Here is an 18087-nt window from a genome sequence, read left to right on the forward strand (position 1 = left end):
TCCCAAGCAGTGATCATATAGGTGAAGTTTAAATATTCTGTTCAATAAAAAAACAAATTTAGGAGTTTTATTCTCTGGCTTGGTTTGCTGATTTTTTTTTTCTACTCATTGGACCATTTGTGTATTCAGTACCAGAGAAATACCTTAAGGAATCTAAAACTGTGAACCAACTGTTTAGCAGTCTGGAAAACAGCATATTCAGAAGGAATTTTTGAAGAGGTGAGCTAGACTTCATCTAGTCTATACTTGTATCTATACCTGCAGGAAGCCAAGGACAGTGTTCAGGCTATAGCAATACCTGAAAATATGACTGACCCCAGTCTGGTAATTATGAGAGTCTAAGCAGGCACCCAAGCTCCCTATGAAACATCTAGGTAGCGAATGTGCATCTCAAAGTCACTCAGAATAGCCAGCTGAGACATCTCTAAGGAGAAGCCTACAAATGCTTGTAGAACAGTGCTCCTGCTGGCTTGCCAGAAACCCAACCAGAGCAGCAGTTACAAAAAGGGGAGCTGCACTGGTCTAAATAAGTTCAGGTGCCACTCAACACCCAGAAGAGCTGGTATCGTGGGAACTGGGACGTTTACCTAGCATGATAACTGGATCCCAGCCCTACCAGATCCCAAAAATCTATAACCATGAGGCTATTGTGCAAAAGGTAAGGGCTGGAGATGGCAACTCTTGTACTTTGGTTTTCTGGAACTCACTGCTGACTGGGGCCATGCTGTGACTTTTGTTATAGTTTGTGTCCTCCACCTCCGAATTGCAGCAAAGCTTAGATGTTTTTTTTCCCAGGCTTGAGGACTTCAAGAGTCTGGTTGTCCCCTCTAATTCTTTCAGATATTTTGGTGTCTAATGGTGATCTAATATAAGAGTTAGACGAGTAAAAGTTGTCTGAGGCAAAACGCAAGTTTGTTAATGATGTAAATGTTAAATATTATTTTATAAACCTTAGGGCTTCCTAATACAGAAATACCTTTCCATGCTACCTGGTGGCAAACTTTAGAGTTATGTTTTTCTCTAGTCATGTCACTTCAATTATTTAAAATGGTCCTTTCCCATGGCACAATTATTCCAGGCACTCCTATCTACTACATCTATCAAAGGAGAAATGCTCAGTATTTGATGCGCCAGCCCAGAAGCATTTGTTGTCGAACTGTGTGCAGAACAGTCACTAGTCCTCACTAACAACTGTTAAAATAAAGAGCTTACTACAAAGGGGGGGAAGTTATCTTTTAGGATACATTATATAACTATAACATTGGTTGTACTCCATAGAAATACATATGATTTTAGCTTTAAATGTTACTCCTTCCTAGTGATGAAACTAGTGAGCAAATACTGCACTGGGGATGGTCCTCTTGAGAGCTAGACACCACGGTGGACATAACTTTGAGAACAAAACTTTCTGTGGTTAAAATAGTTGACTGTCTAGCTTCCTAAGCAATTTGCACGTTTGTTGTGTTTTTGTTGTTGCTGTTGTTGTTTTCGGTGCCCTTTACTGAGTCTTTGTGGATTAAGAAAGGCTGCTTAATCTGTAAAGTATGTGCTCCGTAATGAAGGCTGGCCCACTCAGACATTGCTCCTAAAGCTGTGCAAGCCGGAGACGGACCGCAGGGGTTTTGCAAATCCCCACAGGGAGCTGTGCACTGATTGTTCAGGCTGCAAAATCCTTTTTCAAAATGAAACACAGCTGAAGAAGCTGGGGAAACCACTGTATCCATAGGAATACTCAGATTGTTTTGACCCTGACTATACAAGATAATTTTGAAGATAGCATGGGTTGAAATCATTAACTGTGCTCAAGCTGTGCTCATAATGCGCTCAAAGTGAGCATGTTAATTATGCTCAGAATGCAAGAAAGATGAAAGAAGAGATGCAGAGTTGACCAAATGCTGCAGCCCCAGGTCAGCAGCTCCTGACAAATTCTACGAGCTCATAAGCGCTTCAGGATGTAGTTGCCACTGTCGTTTCCCAGATCCTGCTTGCCTTCATGCTGGATTCGCTACTCACTGGTTGAGGTGGTGAATGTATATACATTGATCTGTGCAAATATAGCAACTATTTTTCTGAAAAGGCCATCTTTTTGGTAATGTGTTAAGATAGCAAACCAACAATCAGAAAACTCAGTGCAGAATACCACTGCAAGTCACACCAGGTTTTCCATGTCCTCCAGCAGGGAGCAATACAGAATCCTGAATGCCATGAGAAAAGCCCACCTACCACAGGTGCACCTTTCTTGTGTGGGATGCAGCCTGTAAGATGGTGCTTGGTGGTTGGCTAAGCTACCACAGTGGAAGTAAGATTGCATTTGGAGCTGGAGCAGAGGAGCAGGACAATGCAGGGAATAATATTGCTTGTAGCAAATAAATAAGGAGGGGGCAGAAAGGAGCAGAAAGGCACGTGGATAGCAACAGGCCATTTGGTTTAGCAGAAACGAGCACCTAGGCCAGGATGTGTGGTGCACAGCTGTGACAGGGCAGCACTGGATTCCTCTCAACATTTTCTCTTCCATTTCCTGGCTCTGCCATCACAAGTGATGACAGGTAGGTCTAAGGCTCAGTCTCTGGTGACCAACTACAAACTACAGGAACAATTACTGCTTATTTGAGCTGCTGCAAGCCTGATGCCTCCTGGCTTCTTCATGTGTGCATCGGGCCATGTTAGAGCTACAGCAATCCACGGAGCAAGCTGGAGGCCCTGGGACTCCAGCACCAGCTTCTGAAGTGAGTAATTTAACTTAAATTAGGATAATGCTGACATATCAGTCTCAAATTTGTTCCCTGGAGCATGCCTTTAAATCTGTAATGCTTCTTTTGGATAAACCATTGATTAATGTCTTATTTGCATAATGCCATAGTGCCTTTTTATTTGCTTGTTAGTACATTAATCAGGATGAATCTCATTTTTTGCTACTACACAAACGTTCTGTCATTTAAGGGATGTTTCATCCAAGTAAATGAGCACAATTGAACCTGCCATTTTCAATCTTTGGGCCTAGCTCTAAACTAAGGTAAAAATGAAAAAATATATACAAAATCTGAAATCGTAACGGCTTTGTGACATCTAACTTTAAACAAATTTCATGATGATTGTAAACAGAAGAGCCTGATAGGATAAATCTTTTTTTCTTCTCTCTTCAGATTTCTAAAGAAAGGATTTGTGATGCTGAAGTGAAAATCATTTCCTTCCAAAAATGAAACAGCCAGCTGTCAAGGTTGGTTCTTTAAAGTCTATTGCACGGACTATACTAACTTCTAACTTCATACGAGGTAACCCAAAGCTGAGTTAGATATCCTAAACCATTCATCCAGCTTGAATTATTCTTATAGGTGGGAAAAGGAAACATCAAAATCATACAGAGACATTATGATACAATACTTCAATTAATAATATGTTCGAGCAATGTTTCCAGTACAGTAAGTCAGTTTTATTTAAAAAATAGAGTCCAAACATTGTTTTTGATAAGGTGCAACATATATACTGTTTTCTACAATTAAAACAAACAAACAAACAAAAAAGCAAAACAATATTCTTATCAGTAGTGTCATTCCAACACGGAATCAATGGGTATTCTGTAATTCTTAAACATTCTTTTTCTGCTTCTTCAAAGCATAAGAATTAATAATTAGTGTCACTGTGACAGCCAAAGGATTTGGCTAATCCCATCCATGTTCTCTGTTTTAATAATAAATTTTCTGGTACAAATTGCTTCAAGTATACATCAGAAGCTGAATGTAACTGAACACAGTTCATGCAAAACAAAGGTACAATACTGAACTTGCATCATTCAAAGGTTTTGTTCTCTTGTTTAATGTGACATCAAAGTCCAACTGCTTGAATGTGAGGATTTAAATCCAACTACATGAATGTGAGGTTGCATAAACTGAGCACTGTATACCAAAGCACATATGTAACTCAGATTCATCAGGCTATGTGACTCTATTTTGAGTTATACAGATTCCAATACTTAAGGCTGAGATTTATGCCTTTTAGAGTCTATTCACTGACTTCTGAGACACATTTGGGAATACAGATGGAAAATGGTAACTAATAATGGGCTTGTTATGGGGAATTATTACATTATAACTGCATTTTTTGCAAAAAGCATGATATTAATTTATACAAAGTGTTCCCCATGCAGCCACTCGAACTCTTAAGAGCAATGAAAATTGTAGCATGGAGGAAGTTCAACAGAAGGACTTACAGCCAACTACCATCTCTGGAAGTTTTCTAATTAGCAAAGTCTGTCCTGTTTCTAAGCCTTCCTTGTCATTCTAGCATTCACTCAGCCATGATAAGACCAAGCAGCTGAAGTCAGCTATTCCTATGCCATTTCTGCAGAGCTAGATGTCAGTCCCTGCTCTAAGGGGGTTTAATGTATTTTGAACAGACTTTGTAACTAGGAGCAGCAGTCTGTACCCATGTTCTCAGTTACACATTCAAACCTTTTTCTCTGACCCTTAAATATTTAAATGATGCCATCTAAAGAGGAACATGTTTGGTAAAAGAGAGCTGGACCCTCATTTACCGGCCTTCTGCTTGGGTGGTAGTCCCAAAGTTAAAGTCTCAATTTCTTCTGTTGTTGCTTCCTACAAACCACCACCACGCTGGTCTTATGGACCCTGTTCTTACGTCCTTGAATGTCCCTGAGTCCTTCTCATATGCAGCCTAATAAGAGGAGCCAACAAGATATCACAGGGCTGGCTGTTGGTTTTAGTGGATCAGGCCTCTGGGTATGAAGGGGAATTTGCCACACAAGTTTATGCCTGTGCATAACCATGGACTGAGCCATAACCCTAGTCAATACCCAGATGAGTTTGTATTCACAACGAGTTTAATCTCAGTTAGCTGACTCAAGATCTTTTTCCTCAGGAAATGACATTTTTTTTTTTCAGCATGGATGTATTATCCTGGTTTCTGTTAGCAAACACATGCTCTGAATGCTCTTCAGAGTTAGCTCTGCCATGGACTAAATTCTAGTGTGGCATGGACTGAAATTTCCTTGGCCAACAGAGAAGGCATTAAGACCTCTCCTTTTCCCTGACGTATATGAAGCACGGGGTTTGATTTCAATTAAATGGACTTTCTAACTTATTTCTATTGACTTCTGAGCAAAAGAGGTATTTAGATGTGTTCAGGTGGGAGAGTCTGCACACTTGCTTCCAATATAAACATAAGGGGAGATGGAGAAAGTGTTTATCAAACATATACTAACATTAAGGGCTATAAGAATGAAAAGTAAAACATGGTCCTTCAGTTTCAATTTCAGAACAAGAGTGCCCTCAAAAGTTAGCAAATTTAGATTCTCATAATTTTGGTTAGAACCTGACATTTGTACTAAACCCCATTTGGGCTTAGTTTTGGAAATTCACTGATTTTTTAAGATGGCATCTCTCTTCAAATGAGGGAATCCAATTTTCATGAGCTTGGTGGTTGAGTCAGTTGCTTTTTTATGAGTTTGGTTGATGACTGCTTCAAAGACAAAACAAAAGAAACAACAATGTTATGTTGCATTTCCTATTTTCAGAATGAAAGGGTTGCTCAGTCCTATAGTTTTCATAGTTTTAACAATATCCCTTTAATAATACATTTTACTGCAGATGTTTAACAAAAATATACACTGAAATATCTATGGGCTTTGGCCAGAGCTACATATATTTATGTCAGTCTGTTGCAAACACTATTGTTAAATGCTCTACTTAGCAGATTAAAATTATCCTTTTACTTCCGTTTCTTTTACTTAAACAATTGGGGCCATAGTTTTTGTGAATGCAGTGGGACACCTGCCAGAAGGAAGCAGGGTCACTGGAGATAAGAGGAGGAATTTGTAACTTTGGGCATCTAACTTAGGGTGCACCTGGCTAGTTGTCTCAGTTCAGGGACACAATGATCATTCACACTGCCTACAAGTTGGCTTAACATAGTATGGCTTTTGTCTGGAGTAATGAAAGGTTCATCTGGCATATTCTTCTTCCCTAATCTCTGTCTCTGAAAACCATTTGGATGCAATAGATTTGAGCTACTGGTATCTATATATATTTGAGCAAAAATAGTAGAGGATTTAGATGCCTGAATGAATAGTCCAGACTCTTAGGTGGTCAGAAGGCCCTCCTGCTGGGGATTCGAGGAACCTAAGTTAGGATCCAGCCTTTCTCCAGTCATTATCTTTAAGTTGATAGTTGTAAACCAAACACTGGGCAGCGTGAATTACGTGTTACTGAGAGTAGAATTTGGTCACCTATTAGTGACAGCAGTCTTGACTAAAGTGCTAGTATTTTGACACAGACAGTGTTGACTGTGTTTATCTTCTGCAGGACCAGAACCAAGGTTTAAGAAAACATAGCATTTTTACCTGAGTGGCTTAGAGGTTCCTACTGAGGGATGTTAAATCATGTGTTCTTGCTGCAAATAGATCAATAATTAAAGCCTTGCTATTGTCATTTGCATTCTCAGTTGCTTTGATCCCTTATCCTTGCCACAGTGTTGTGGGGAGCAATTCTGCGGTCCTATGACTGGCGGTAGAAGCGTAAAGAGCAGATCTACTACAGAATAAATGTCTGTGGTTGCTAAATTAACTTAACCAGAATAAATGTCTGTGGTTGCTAAATTAAATTAACCGATCTCTTGACAGGTGCAGACAAGTGCCAAGAAAAGGCAACGAAGAAAAGGAACTAAATGGAGAATCAGAAATCAATGCAGAATTTCATAAGCCTGTGAAAAATTATTTTTCTTTACATAAGGGGAGGCAGGCAAAGGATTCAATTTCTTGTCACTAGCTTTGATGAGAGCTGGATACCAGTCTCCCTTTTGTGCCTTTGAAAATTCCTCCATGGGCTTTTATGCTTTTTCCTGTTGTCATAGCAAACCACGTAATACTAAATATTACAGTACCTGTATGCAAAATTGCATAGAGAAATAATAAATCCTTAGAAATAAGTCACATTTCAATATTAATAAAGAAAAGCTGATTGACAGAAATGCTGAACTGTATATTTATAAATTGTATATATATAAATTGTAGAATTCAAAGGACTAAAACAGGGAGCAGGGGACACTACATTTTAAAATGAATTTAAGTGTGCTCTTGCTCCTTTAATTTCAGTCCCGAATCACTTAACGTTTAAAAAAATAAATGAAGGTGACAAAAATTTTCATTTTAAAATGACATTTTTTTCCTCATGAAAATGGTATAATTCACTAGCAAACAAATAGCCATGATTTCAGTAACAAATACAACTGACATTACTCATACACGCTCTCTAGTTTGGAACACAAATCTTTGTTAACAATTTATGCATAAACGGTGTCTGCTAGTCTTCACACCTGCCTCCTGAGTTCCTGTGAATGTTTATGCATCCCACTGGTGCTCCTGGCTCTTTGTCTCTCAGCACCACATCACTTACGCCCACCAATGCACCAATTGAGCTGTTAGGTAACTCATTAAGGAAACACAGCTTGATGTCTGCAGCTGCTCAGAGCTTCTAAACTGCCTTCCTCATTAAAAAAGTGCCATCCTGCATCCACTCCCTCTGTCGGAGACATATTAGGCCATTCCTCATACACATTACATTTTCTCTTTAAACAAAATGAAACACTGAACATAGCCTTTGTGTTAATCTAGAAGGGATTCCTTTGGGGTTACTTTCTTCGCCCTTTACCAGACTAGTTAAACATGATAGATTCAGGGTCCTGGTTTGCCATTTGAGCCATATGTCTTAATACATCCTTTTTAGTTATGATACCCAGCAGCCTCCTAGAGGAGAAAAGGAAAGGAAAGGTCAACAATCATCTCATATATCATCCTTTTTTTTTTCCTATTGAGCTACAGGGACATTTTTTTAGTGCTTCCATTTACACTGTCCATCCTATTTCCTAGAAATTCTGTTTTATAAAAAGCATTCTCACCTCATTTATGTTTACTACCTCAGCCATGATCATTAAGTGAAATATTTTAGGTTGTTATCTCCTTTTGTTGAGAACATGATTGAGCGAGGAGCTACAATTACCAACACTTCATATGACAAAGTAATGAATTTCCTTAGGCTCAGGCTGCAGAGGATCAGCAGCACAAAACCAAGGCACCAGTGAACTGATGTAGGGCATTCATGGGGTTTAGTAGTACACGAACTAAGCAAAAGCATGGGCTTTCTGAAACTCTCGCTTTCTGACATAACAGTTCCTTCAACTTTGAGTGATAATTTTGCACTTATATGATGCTAAATGAATTGTATCCGTCAAAAAATGTAAGACCTGCAGGGCATCTAGGCACAAGAGTAAAAAACATTTTAACGTTCAATGTTCCAGGGCTTTTATTTATATTTCTTGAAGGCAGTGAGGCACTGAATTTTGAAATTATGTCATTGTTAGAGTTATTCCACCTTTCATTTAGTGAAAGTACCAGAACTCATGGTGAAAATTTCCAAAACGAAGCACCTCAAAACAGAACCTAAATTTCTGTCCCAAGAAATGGTACTTTTTTTTTTTTTAATGCTGAGCACACTCCAACAATACTAACAGATTATATGCAATGTATTTGAATAACAAAAAGGGGTTTTGCAGAAGACTAAGTTTTAGTCTTCCACATTTGAAAATGATGGCTCTGGTTTTGCTGTTCTGTTTTAAAGTTCCTTCTTACCACAAGATCCTGTGATGAGCAATACTCCCAAAATAATGGAAATCTCATTGGAACCATCAGATTTATTTCTACTGCATACAATGCGGCTTTTTACTCTTCTAATGTCATGTTTGCCCACACTTTTTCATGGACTTTCAGTTTATATGCCTTTCCACTTTCCATTAAAGAAAAGCAGAATGAATTAATTTTCCTCAACTCATGTCTTTATCACAGTCTTCTTAAGCATCTAATCTAGCTGGATGTCTAGGAACAGGCACATCATTTGCAAACAATACTACTTGCCAGATCTGCTTCTGTTGAAAATGAAAATATAGTAGGAGTCACAACAGTTTATTTTGTAATTATCTTTACCTTATCTACATGAAAATACACTAAGGACTTGGGAGAACAGCATGAACCATGACACCCAGTAGGAACATTTTGGTTGTGAGTCTGATTTCTTTTGCTGCCCTGAAGAGAGACTGGGCACACTTCCCTTCGGTTTTCCATCCACAAAATAGAATATAAATATTCATCTGAGTGTCTCAGAGGTGCTGATTAATTAGTTACTATCTATACCTGGCTTTAGATGCCCAAACAGTGTTTTTGTTAATTCCAAAAAAAATCTTCTAAGATTCTTGAAGCGTGCTTGACTCAGCATCTACTCACCCACTGCGAGTGACAAGACACTGTCGGAGTCCAAGTTTCCGGAAGATATCTACCACGGTTTCCATTGGTGTGTGGTCAGTGACGGTGAAAGGGCTCAGGTTGAGAATACGCCGCAACTTCAGTGGATGGGGACTATTGGGTGGCAGTTCTGGGGGGTCTTCAGTGAAATACACAATGGAATTGCTCACCACCCCATCCTGACGCTGTCTTGCATTCTCTGTATAAAGAAAGATCAAGGCAGACAGTGAGTCGGGCCTGTTAATCAGGCTTGATAATAACAATGAAAAAACTATGTCCTCCTTTGGAAAGCAAAGGCAGTAGTAGCCTTTTGTCAGTTACTGAGGTCATAAGAGATGAGGTCTTGGAGAAAACATGAATTTCCTTCTGATATAGTTTCCTCGACATTTTTACAATGTTTTTACAAATACATACTTTTACTTGGTTGGCATAATGTTTTCCTGAATAAAAGCATGGCTCATGGTATTCTCTAACATCAGTAACCCAATCGCTGTCAAATTCAAATGATCGTAAGTTGTTTTCTCCATTGTGAGAATCACAACAGAAACTTCCATTGCATACCTGAAGGAGAGGAGTCAAAAGCCTGTCAACAGTCACTTTGGAGCAGTCAATTTGTTCCCAGATTTCTCAGTGGGGCTGAGGAAACCTGAGCATGGCAAATTTATTTGTGAACATAAAAGTAGCAAAAGACTAAATCACTTTCCAGGAATCTGGGAGCAGTGTGGGTGTTATTTTACACTGGCACACCTCTCCGGGTTGCAGGGAAAATGATGCAATTTTGCACTTAAGTTCTTAAATAGGGTTTATATAGAGAGATTCTAAAAGGGCAGAAAAAATAAGCTTCCTACTTAACGGAAGATAGGAAAAGGAGGAACAATATATAGCAGTAAATGAGTTTGATACATTTTCCTCAACAGTACGTATTTGACCTTTTCAAAAGGTCAAAAGCTTTCATTCATACTTTGATCAAATGATGAAATGAACTGTACACTACATCTGGAGTTTACATGATCAGTATAAGCCTTTTATTTTAAAGTATGACCCCACAAGAATTCTTAGCATAGAAGTGGTTTATTTTCTCTGTAGTGTTTACCTCATTTCTATTCATCACTACAGGGTGTGAACAACATTTGAGATGGATTTCCAAATGAAAGGCCACTTGTCTTTCCCCAGAATAAGCATATCTTTTGTTTGGCTCTGAGGGTTTCATTCTGTCTTCTTTTCTTTTTTTTTCCTTTTTCTTTTTTTTTGTATAAATTCTTGGAAATAAGTATGAATTGTTATCTTTGATTAATATAGGCTGCTTCTGTTCTTGAGAGGCACAGCAAATCAGACATACTCAAAGCATATGTATATATTCTTGGAGCTCATTTCCATCAATCAAAGTGCAGAAACTTGCTTCTGTGACTTGTAATGTGTAGACAGTAATGGTTTCCAACATGTTCCAGCTGCACTTTTTTCCTTTTAATGATCATTGTCTTGTAATATTTCTGGAACCAGAGCAGTGCTGGCTCAAACCTAATATCACTATATTATGATTCTCAACTTTCTCACTCCACATATTACAAGCCCTATTGCAATTTATAGGAATGATGCTAACTTTGTCTCATCTTGTTTTGATTCATACATCCAATTTCAAGTGTGAACATGCCTGCATAGCTCTTTGATATACGATCTGCAGTAAGAGGTATCATTAATCAAACTGAAGGTAAGTCCCACCCTTTGATAAAAGCCCTTGACAGCTAGGTATTTCCTTCCTGAAGCTGCACCCAAAGCAACAGGCCCAAGCACTTTAGTTACTACTTTGCTGTTCCCAAAGCAGCAATGACCCTGGACAACAGTGATTAGCCAAAGACATGACTTCACTCTTCAAAGCCAAACATCTCTCTAGAGAAACTTGAATGATGTAGTAATTTTGAGCAAATTCAGTGGCATCATAAAAATGGTAGACTTTGTATGCAATCTCACTGGATGGAGGAGTTAAGAGAAGGTAAAACGGAAGAACAGATGATTTTTGCAGTCAGTGGATAAGAAAAACAGATAAAACTCAACAGTAGGAGTGGATGACGATGTCTGGCTCTACAGAGTAATCAATACAGAAGACTTCTGTCATAGCTACAGAGTGAATTAATTCTCCCAAATGTGAAATGGCCTCTCATATTCAGGAATTCACAGCCTATGTTAACTGTGCTGCTCTTTCAATTCCACATTGGGAAAAGCACATTATGCAGGCTACCTGGTTTGTGTCCAGGACTCTGCCTTCTGTACAACGCCTCTGAAGCTAGCCAAATGTAAAAAGAGCTTTACAGAGTCAAATACTCCCCACTGTAAGACTGTAAAGTAGGAGTCGTCTTAAAAGTAGACACATATTCCCAGAGGGTGAGTCTGACCACCCACGTTCACCTGACCTGCTCGCCTGCCTGCTCAACGAGGACCAACAGAAGGACGCAGTCCTCCCGAAGGTGCTTTGGAGCAATCAGAAGTGGCATTGCCATCTACTTTACAGGGACTGGATACATTTCTAGAGCATGCATAGTGCTCCGAGTAGTAAGAAAGAAATGACACAGAGATAAATCACAAGACAGAGAGCTGTGTGTGAGCAGGCATTTTATGCAGGACTCAGTAGTTATTGCCTTCATTCAAGAAGTCAGTCATGTGAGGGAATTGGAGTATTTCTCCAGTGAATTCCCTGGGCCTGCACACTGTGGATGCACAATTAATCAAGCAAGACAAAGCTGAGGCTTCTTAGCTGAAAGCATATACTCCGAAATATTCTATGATTGTATATAATGGCACAACGTGTCATCGCATAGAGGTACCAAAGCTGGTTCAAACTGAGGATATATTCTGCGGAGCACAATGTAGTGAAAGCAGAGATACAGCTGTGAGCCTGACTCTGCTTTTCCAAAGACCTCATTCCCTGGGTACAGGGTTGTGCAGATGGGCTATACTGGCTGCAGACATTACTCCAGTATCTCTGGATGCTGTCAGGCTGAACAGGAGATAAGAACCCAAACAGGAGAATAAAAGATGCTTTACTGCATGTGATGTCTGTCTCCTGGCAAGTAATTTTATAGTTCAGGGAGACTTAGGGTATGGCTCCACGAACACAACTGTGAAGCAAGCTGAGGTGGAAGTTCACAGCACACCAGCTACTCTGCCATTATTTATTACCCAAGAGCAGTGACTTCTGCAATAAATGCAAAGCAACTTTACCCTTTAGTGAAAGATTAACTATCAAAAAATTGCTAGCTTGGTACAAAACCAGTGTTTTGCTCTGCCTTATACTGGAACCATATACCATGTCTCTTGGAAAAGTGACACCAAATCTAGATTTTAAGTCAGAAGGACACAAACCATACTCACCTAAAATTATGAAGTATCGGAAAGATTAACTATTTTATCACAGAGTTGGCCCAGATTGAGATCAGGGAGCTGTCATGCCCAGCACGATAGAAAGACGGTTACCAAAGGTCCCTCACAGCTAAGCCTCTTAGGAAAACTTATCTATGAAGATAAATTTTTGGTTTTAAATCTCAGTTCTGCCTCTGATCCTATTAAAGATACTCTTGATTAGATCAGGTCAGACACAGTACCCTTTCTTCTGGAAAATGTGGATGTCAGAGAAACAGTTTTCAAACAGGAAAGCATTTTGATCTAAAATGTTCACCGAGTTTATTCTTAATTAATTTCTTTGTTATTGTGCATAGCTGGGCATTTTCACATATCTCCCAGCAAGCCTATTCAGCCATGTTGAATTTATGTTGCCATTTATGGCCTGAATCAAAAGATTCAGCTGCTCAAACTTACGATTCACTTCAGACTGTGTCAGATCTTTCTGCTTTTAAAGTGAGGGCTTTGCACCTTCACTCCATGCAATTTTCCCACTGACATACCTCTCTGCAAGGGAGATGCAGAAGGCTATAAAGTTAGGATGGCAGCAAGTGTTACAGCCCTGACACGGCATACACACTGTAAAAGCCAGACACGGGGCAGGCCAAAAACATTTAATTAAGGTTTTTCCACTTCTCACAGGGGATTGCAGAAGACATTTGAAAATCATTAGCAAAAGTAGGGTAAAATACAAATTATTTCATAAATGGCATAAACGCTTAGCATTTATGCATTTGGTGAAACTACAGGCACATATTTACTATCCTAGATTGGATGTACACCTTTTGTTACTACCGAAGGAAGATTAGCCCTTAGGCAAAACTGGTTGTTTAAAGAGGGCATTGCAGCAGACTTGGACCTTACCTTGGTGTATTTAAAATTCTCTTACACTGAGACTGGTACACAGAGGATTATGACTTCATAGGCACTTTTTTTCCCTTCTTTTTGGAGGAAGGAGCAACCAGTGATAGTGTGTTTTTAACAAAAAAAACCATTAGATTCCCATACACCTTGGAAATTAAGTTGCAATTGTGTAATTAGAGGAGCTGTGAAACTGGCAGCAATGTTTGTTCTGCTTTCCTGTGTTTTGAGAAATTCCTTATATAAATAAATGCAAAATTAATCAAGTTCATAGACTCTTTTCTGTGTAATTGAAATGGCAACTTACACCACAGAAGGGCAAAAATCAGAAATGCATTTCTTACTGAAGAGAATTCTCTGTTGCATATTATGGGGAGAAAATTGGGATCTGTCAACTCTTTCTCTCTTCTGCGTATAGCATCCCAGCACTGATGACTTTCTGCTATTGGATGAGAAGAGAAAAGCCAAGTAGCAGCTGAGCACCCCTGAATAAATGAATATAAGTTTTAGGGCTGATCACTTGGAATGAATCTCTTTACATCTGATAGACAAAAATACACATGTATCCAAAAATGCGCATTTAAAGACCACCATTCTTTCAAATCTCATTTTGTGAGAAGTCCTTGTGAGCAGGAAAGTAGGCTTCTAAACCCAAGTTTCTATTTATGGATTTTCTTTTCTGAAGAGTATAGAAGTTTCCTCAGCTCCATCCGAGACAGCAGATTTTTAAAGGTACCTGAAGCAGAGGGATGAAACAGGCTCACACAGAGAGGAATAATTCCATTTCAGGGAGATTAGGATATTCCTAGTCCACCCCTCTGCAAAGTATAAGGCAACCATGCCCCACCAGCAGCCTGTCAGGCCACCTGGGTGGCCTTCAGCACCATAGGACTCAGAATTGAGAGCAGACCATGGAGTTGATTTCCCAGGCTTGCAGACCTCTGCACACCTGGGTCTCTGGGTATGAGGACGTTGAGAACACTTGCTTTCATATAATACATCTTTGCAATCCCCACCTAGCCATCAGACCATACAGGAAAGGATCTGATGGGTCAAAATCCTTATGGATCTAGATCACGCTGTAAGTTAACCAGCTAGCTCTACACTGGATGCTTGACAAAACTCAACCATCCTTTACCAAGCATTGAGATTTAATCACATCAGCATCCTCCAATGAAAAGTCTTCCATCCCTAGTGCAAAAGGCCTGCACGTGAGAAAAAAATGAGATAGTGAAACAGAAAGAAGTACAGGGACATGCACTTTGTCACAGGGTGACAAAGGTTAACAACTGGCCCAGCTGCCACTGGCAGCCCATGAGACTACAGGAAGCGCAGCACCGCAGTGACATTTGTTCTGGTTCTGGCAAACTTCTGGTCATACGAGTTGGGCTTATCTTTATTGTCTCTAGCAGATTGTATTGTACTGCTGTGAGTGACAACAAAATTATCTCACAAATATCAAGGCTACAGAAATCTACCAGTTGCAATAGAAGAGATTCCAGCTATGTGTCCTAGCAACAAGTAAAAGCCAGATTTGTGGAAAATTTGGCTTGGTTCTTATTTACCCGTTCTTCAAGGTGAACGACACTGTTAACATCCCATGCTATCAAAATCCCTAACAAAGTCACACTCACATGTACACTGATACTCTCTACTCACTTATTGCAAGAATCAGCTCTCGTCTCTGTGCAAATCCAATAAGTCTCTCCGAGTCTTTTGAAACCACGACTGGAAAGCCATTGTAGTCAGTCTCCTTGATTAATGTCTCAACATCCTCCACAGTCATGCTGTCCTGCGTCAGAACAGAGAGAGGAGCTTCGCCACGCCTTGGTCTCATGACGTCTGTTGCCAGGGTTCGGTGTGTAAATTCATCCTTCACATCCAGAAATGGGTAACCATTCAGATGAATGTGAGCTTCATAGATCCCTTCTTTCCCAAAGGCATCTGCCACCCACTTGCTTGTGACTGCTGCAGCCATAAGAGGTACGATATACTCCAGGCCTCCAGTTAGCTCGAACATAATCACCACCAGAGAGACCGTCATTCGGGTAACACCACCTGCCAACAAGGAAAGCAGTCACATTCCCCTCAGTGCTCTTTAAGTGTACATGCTAAGCAACTCATTCCTATTTTTGTGTCTTACATTCTAACAGCCAAAAGATTATTCATGCTGAGTACTTTGCCCTTATACTTTGTGAAGTATCTGGGGACTTATTTAACTGAAGAAAGAGATTTTTCATGTGCTGCAATTTTTGTCAAAAAGGTTGAGTGAACTTGCTCAAGCCAAAAATGCCAACACTGAAAAGCAAATAATGAATGCTAAAAGAGTGTGCTGTCAAACAAGCAAGCATGCAAAAAACCTCAGCTATACTGGATACTTGGGAAACTAAACCTAAAAGTAACTCCAAGGATCAGCTAAGTACCATGGCTGGGACAGGCAGGAGTACAGCACAGGGAGCATTGACAGCTGGCCTTTGCACTGGGTTACCTGTAGCATTCATACTGAGGAGAAAACTAAGCATTATCTTCAGGTATGCCATGGCTACAAAATTCTACATAAGAATAGTTTAGGCCACTGACTGCAAGCTACATTACTGCTTAAACCCAAACTTTTGGTATTAGTACAACACCCAGTTTGAACCCAGACAGCTTGGTCTAAAGCTACATCTAGGCATGCAGCTATAGACAGGGTTGTAGTTATATTTTTCAATCCTTTTCCTCATTTTACAAGCATACTTACTCCTTCAGTTTACATTAAAGGATAAAAATAATCATATAACTGCAGACAAGTGTGTATGTATCACTGAATTATTAGGTAACATTTCTTTGCCTCTGTTCAAAAGGTAAAAGTAATAAATCTGCTATTTTTAGGCCTCAAAATACGGCACCATTTTAGATGCGAGAAATCAGCAAACAGGTCATTAAAAGATGTTTTTAATCTAGCAACATACAGGAAAATTAAATTGTTGATTATTTAACATGATGATCCGGATATAGCTTTCATCTCAGGAATGCCTTAATGACTGAGTCTGAAAAGCTGTGAGCAGATATCACAGTAAGGATCATTTAATACTTCCTCTACTTGTTACAGGCTTTCGCTAAGCGAGACAGAACACTGGGCTTAAGAACGAGCAGTGACCATGCTGCCGTATGTCTCAATGTACTATTAAAACCTCTGCACCTTGATTTGGACCTTTTGAAAGAGGACGTGACTGTTGACTAACAAATCAACAGGAGTATCACAGCAAACATTTTGTGTGTTGTTTCTTTTATGAACGTTAAGACCATTTACGGATAAGATAAAGCACTTTCTGCGTTCCGACAGGAAGATTAAACCTAGTTATTGTTACATCACTACATTGCTGTATGTGTTCATATTCACGGTGGTCATCCAGATTGCCTTTAAAGTCTTTGGAGACAAACCAAATCCTTCAAGGACAAATTCATCTGCTCATTTGCCTGGTTTTAGATGTCTATTGCCAGATGAGACTGAACTTCTGAGTATCTCATTTTTCTGCATTCACTGTGAAAGGTATCACCACAGCTCAGGTGTTACTGTCTACATTACAGACAGTAAATTTAGACAGGCAAATCCTGCCCTTAGCTCCTCCATAACTGGTCACACAAATGATCCATACTTTGCTAACAAGAAATTCTGAAACTGACACTTTTCCAGCTCTTCTCTGAGTGCATCTTTTTACCCAATTACATTAAAGATGTTATACCTCCCCACTGTTATTTTATCATCTAATGATTGTATCAATGATGACAACAAAAGGAGGTAAAACATGCACATACAGAAGGGGAAAGGCATGATAAGGTAAAAATGTGTTCAGATGGCATTCTTGCAATATTCTTGTTAGATTTATGACCAGAAATTTGATACATGAGGTATGATTCAATGATCTAGCATTAATAGTTAGCAGGTCATTCTTTTTAAATCCAATGAATCTCAGTGATTAAATGTAATCAAATATTGGCCTGTGGTCAAAATGAAAACAAAAAGACAGCCCAATTGACCAGTGTGTGTCATACAGCCGTAATAAGACACCGAATTTTTACCTCTGTATTGGTTAAGATTTAGCCAGACCTGGGAATTTGTTTCCTGCACCAGAGAGAGAGCACAATCTAAACAAGAAGTAGCTTTACTCCAGCTACTGTGAATTTCATTATACCTAAGGAAAAACAGACAAAACAAAAAACCACCACTCCTCATTTGAAATCAATAGCCTAACTTTAATTCTTTCATTCTTTGTGCATGTTTTTTTGTGTTTGTTTGTTTTTGGTTTTTTTTGTTTGGTTTGTTTTTTTTGTGTGTTTGTTTGTGGGTTTTTTTTTTTTTTCAGATTACAAGGAGCAGGCATTGGTGACTACAAGCTGCTCGTGTTGACCACTTGGTAGACTACTGGAGAGACCCTTTGAGGAAGCTGCCTGTGCTTTACCCCATCACATCCATTACATGCCAGCGCAGAACCTAACACAAACATAAAGCTGTCTTAAGCCAATTTGTAGGTGCCCAAATACCCGTG

General features: G+C 39.4%; 1 protein-coding gene and 1 long non-coding RNA gene across 8 annotated transcripts in view; one reads left to right on the forward strand and one right to left on the reverse strand.

The window, feature by feature from the left end:
- Nucleotides 1–670: 670 nt before the first annotated feature.
- On the forward strand, nucleotides 671–6769 carry LOC310903733. Its single transcript, XR_014587762.1, has 3 exons — nucleotides 671–2726; nucleotides 3144–3217; nucleotides 6635–6769. It is a non-coding gene; the product is annotated as an uncharacterized lncRNA (long non-coding RNA).
- Nucleotides 3407–18087, reverse strand: part of CLCN4 (chloride voltage-gated channel 4) — a 47527-nt gene continuing 32846 nt past the window's right edge. For all 7 annotated transcript variants that reach the window (XM_083846963.1, XM_083846965.1, XM_083846964.1 and 4 more), the window contains 3 exons: nucleotides 15218–15616; nucleotides 9287–9503; nucleotides 3407–7756 (listed from right to left, as the gene is read on the reverse strand). In XM_083846963.1, the coding sequence (XP_083703089.1) occupies nucleotides 7666–7756; nucleotides 9287–9503; nucleotides 15218–15616 (707 nt within the window). In that variant the 3' untranslated portion in view covers nucleotides 3407–7665. The remainder of the gene's footprint in view (nucleotides 7757–9286; nucleotides 9504–15217; nucleotides 15617–18087) is intronic.

The sequence above is a fragment of the Anser anser genome (genome assembly GCF_964211835.1).
Source record: "Anser anser genome assembly, chromosome: 1".
NCBI classification, from domain to species: Eukaryota; Metazoa; Chordata; class Aves; order Anseriformes; family Anatidae; genus Anser; species Anser anser.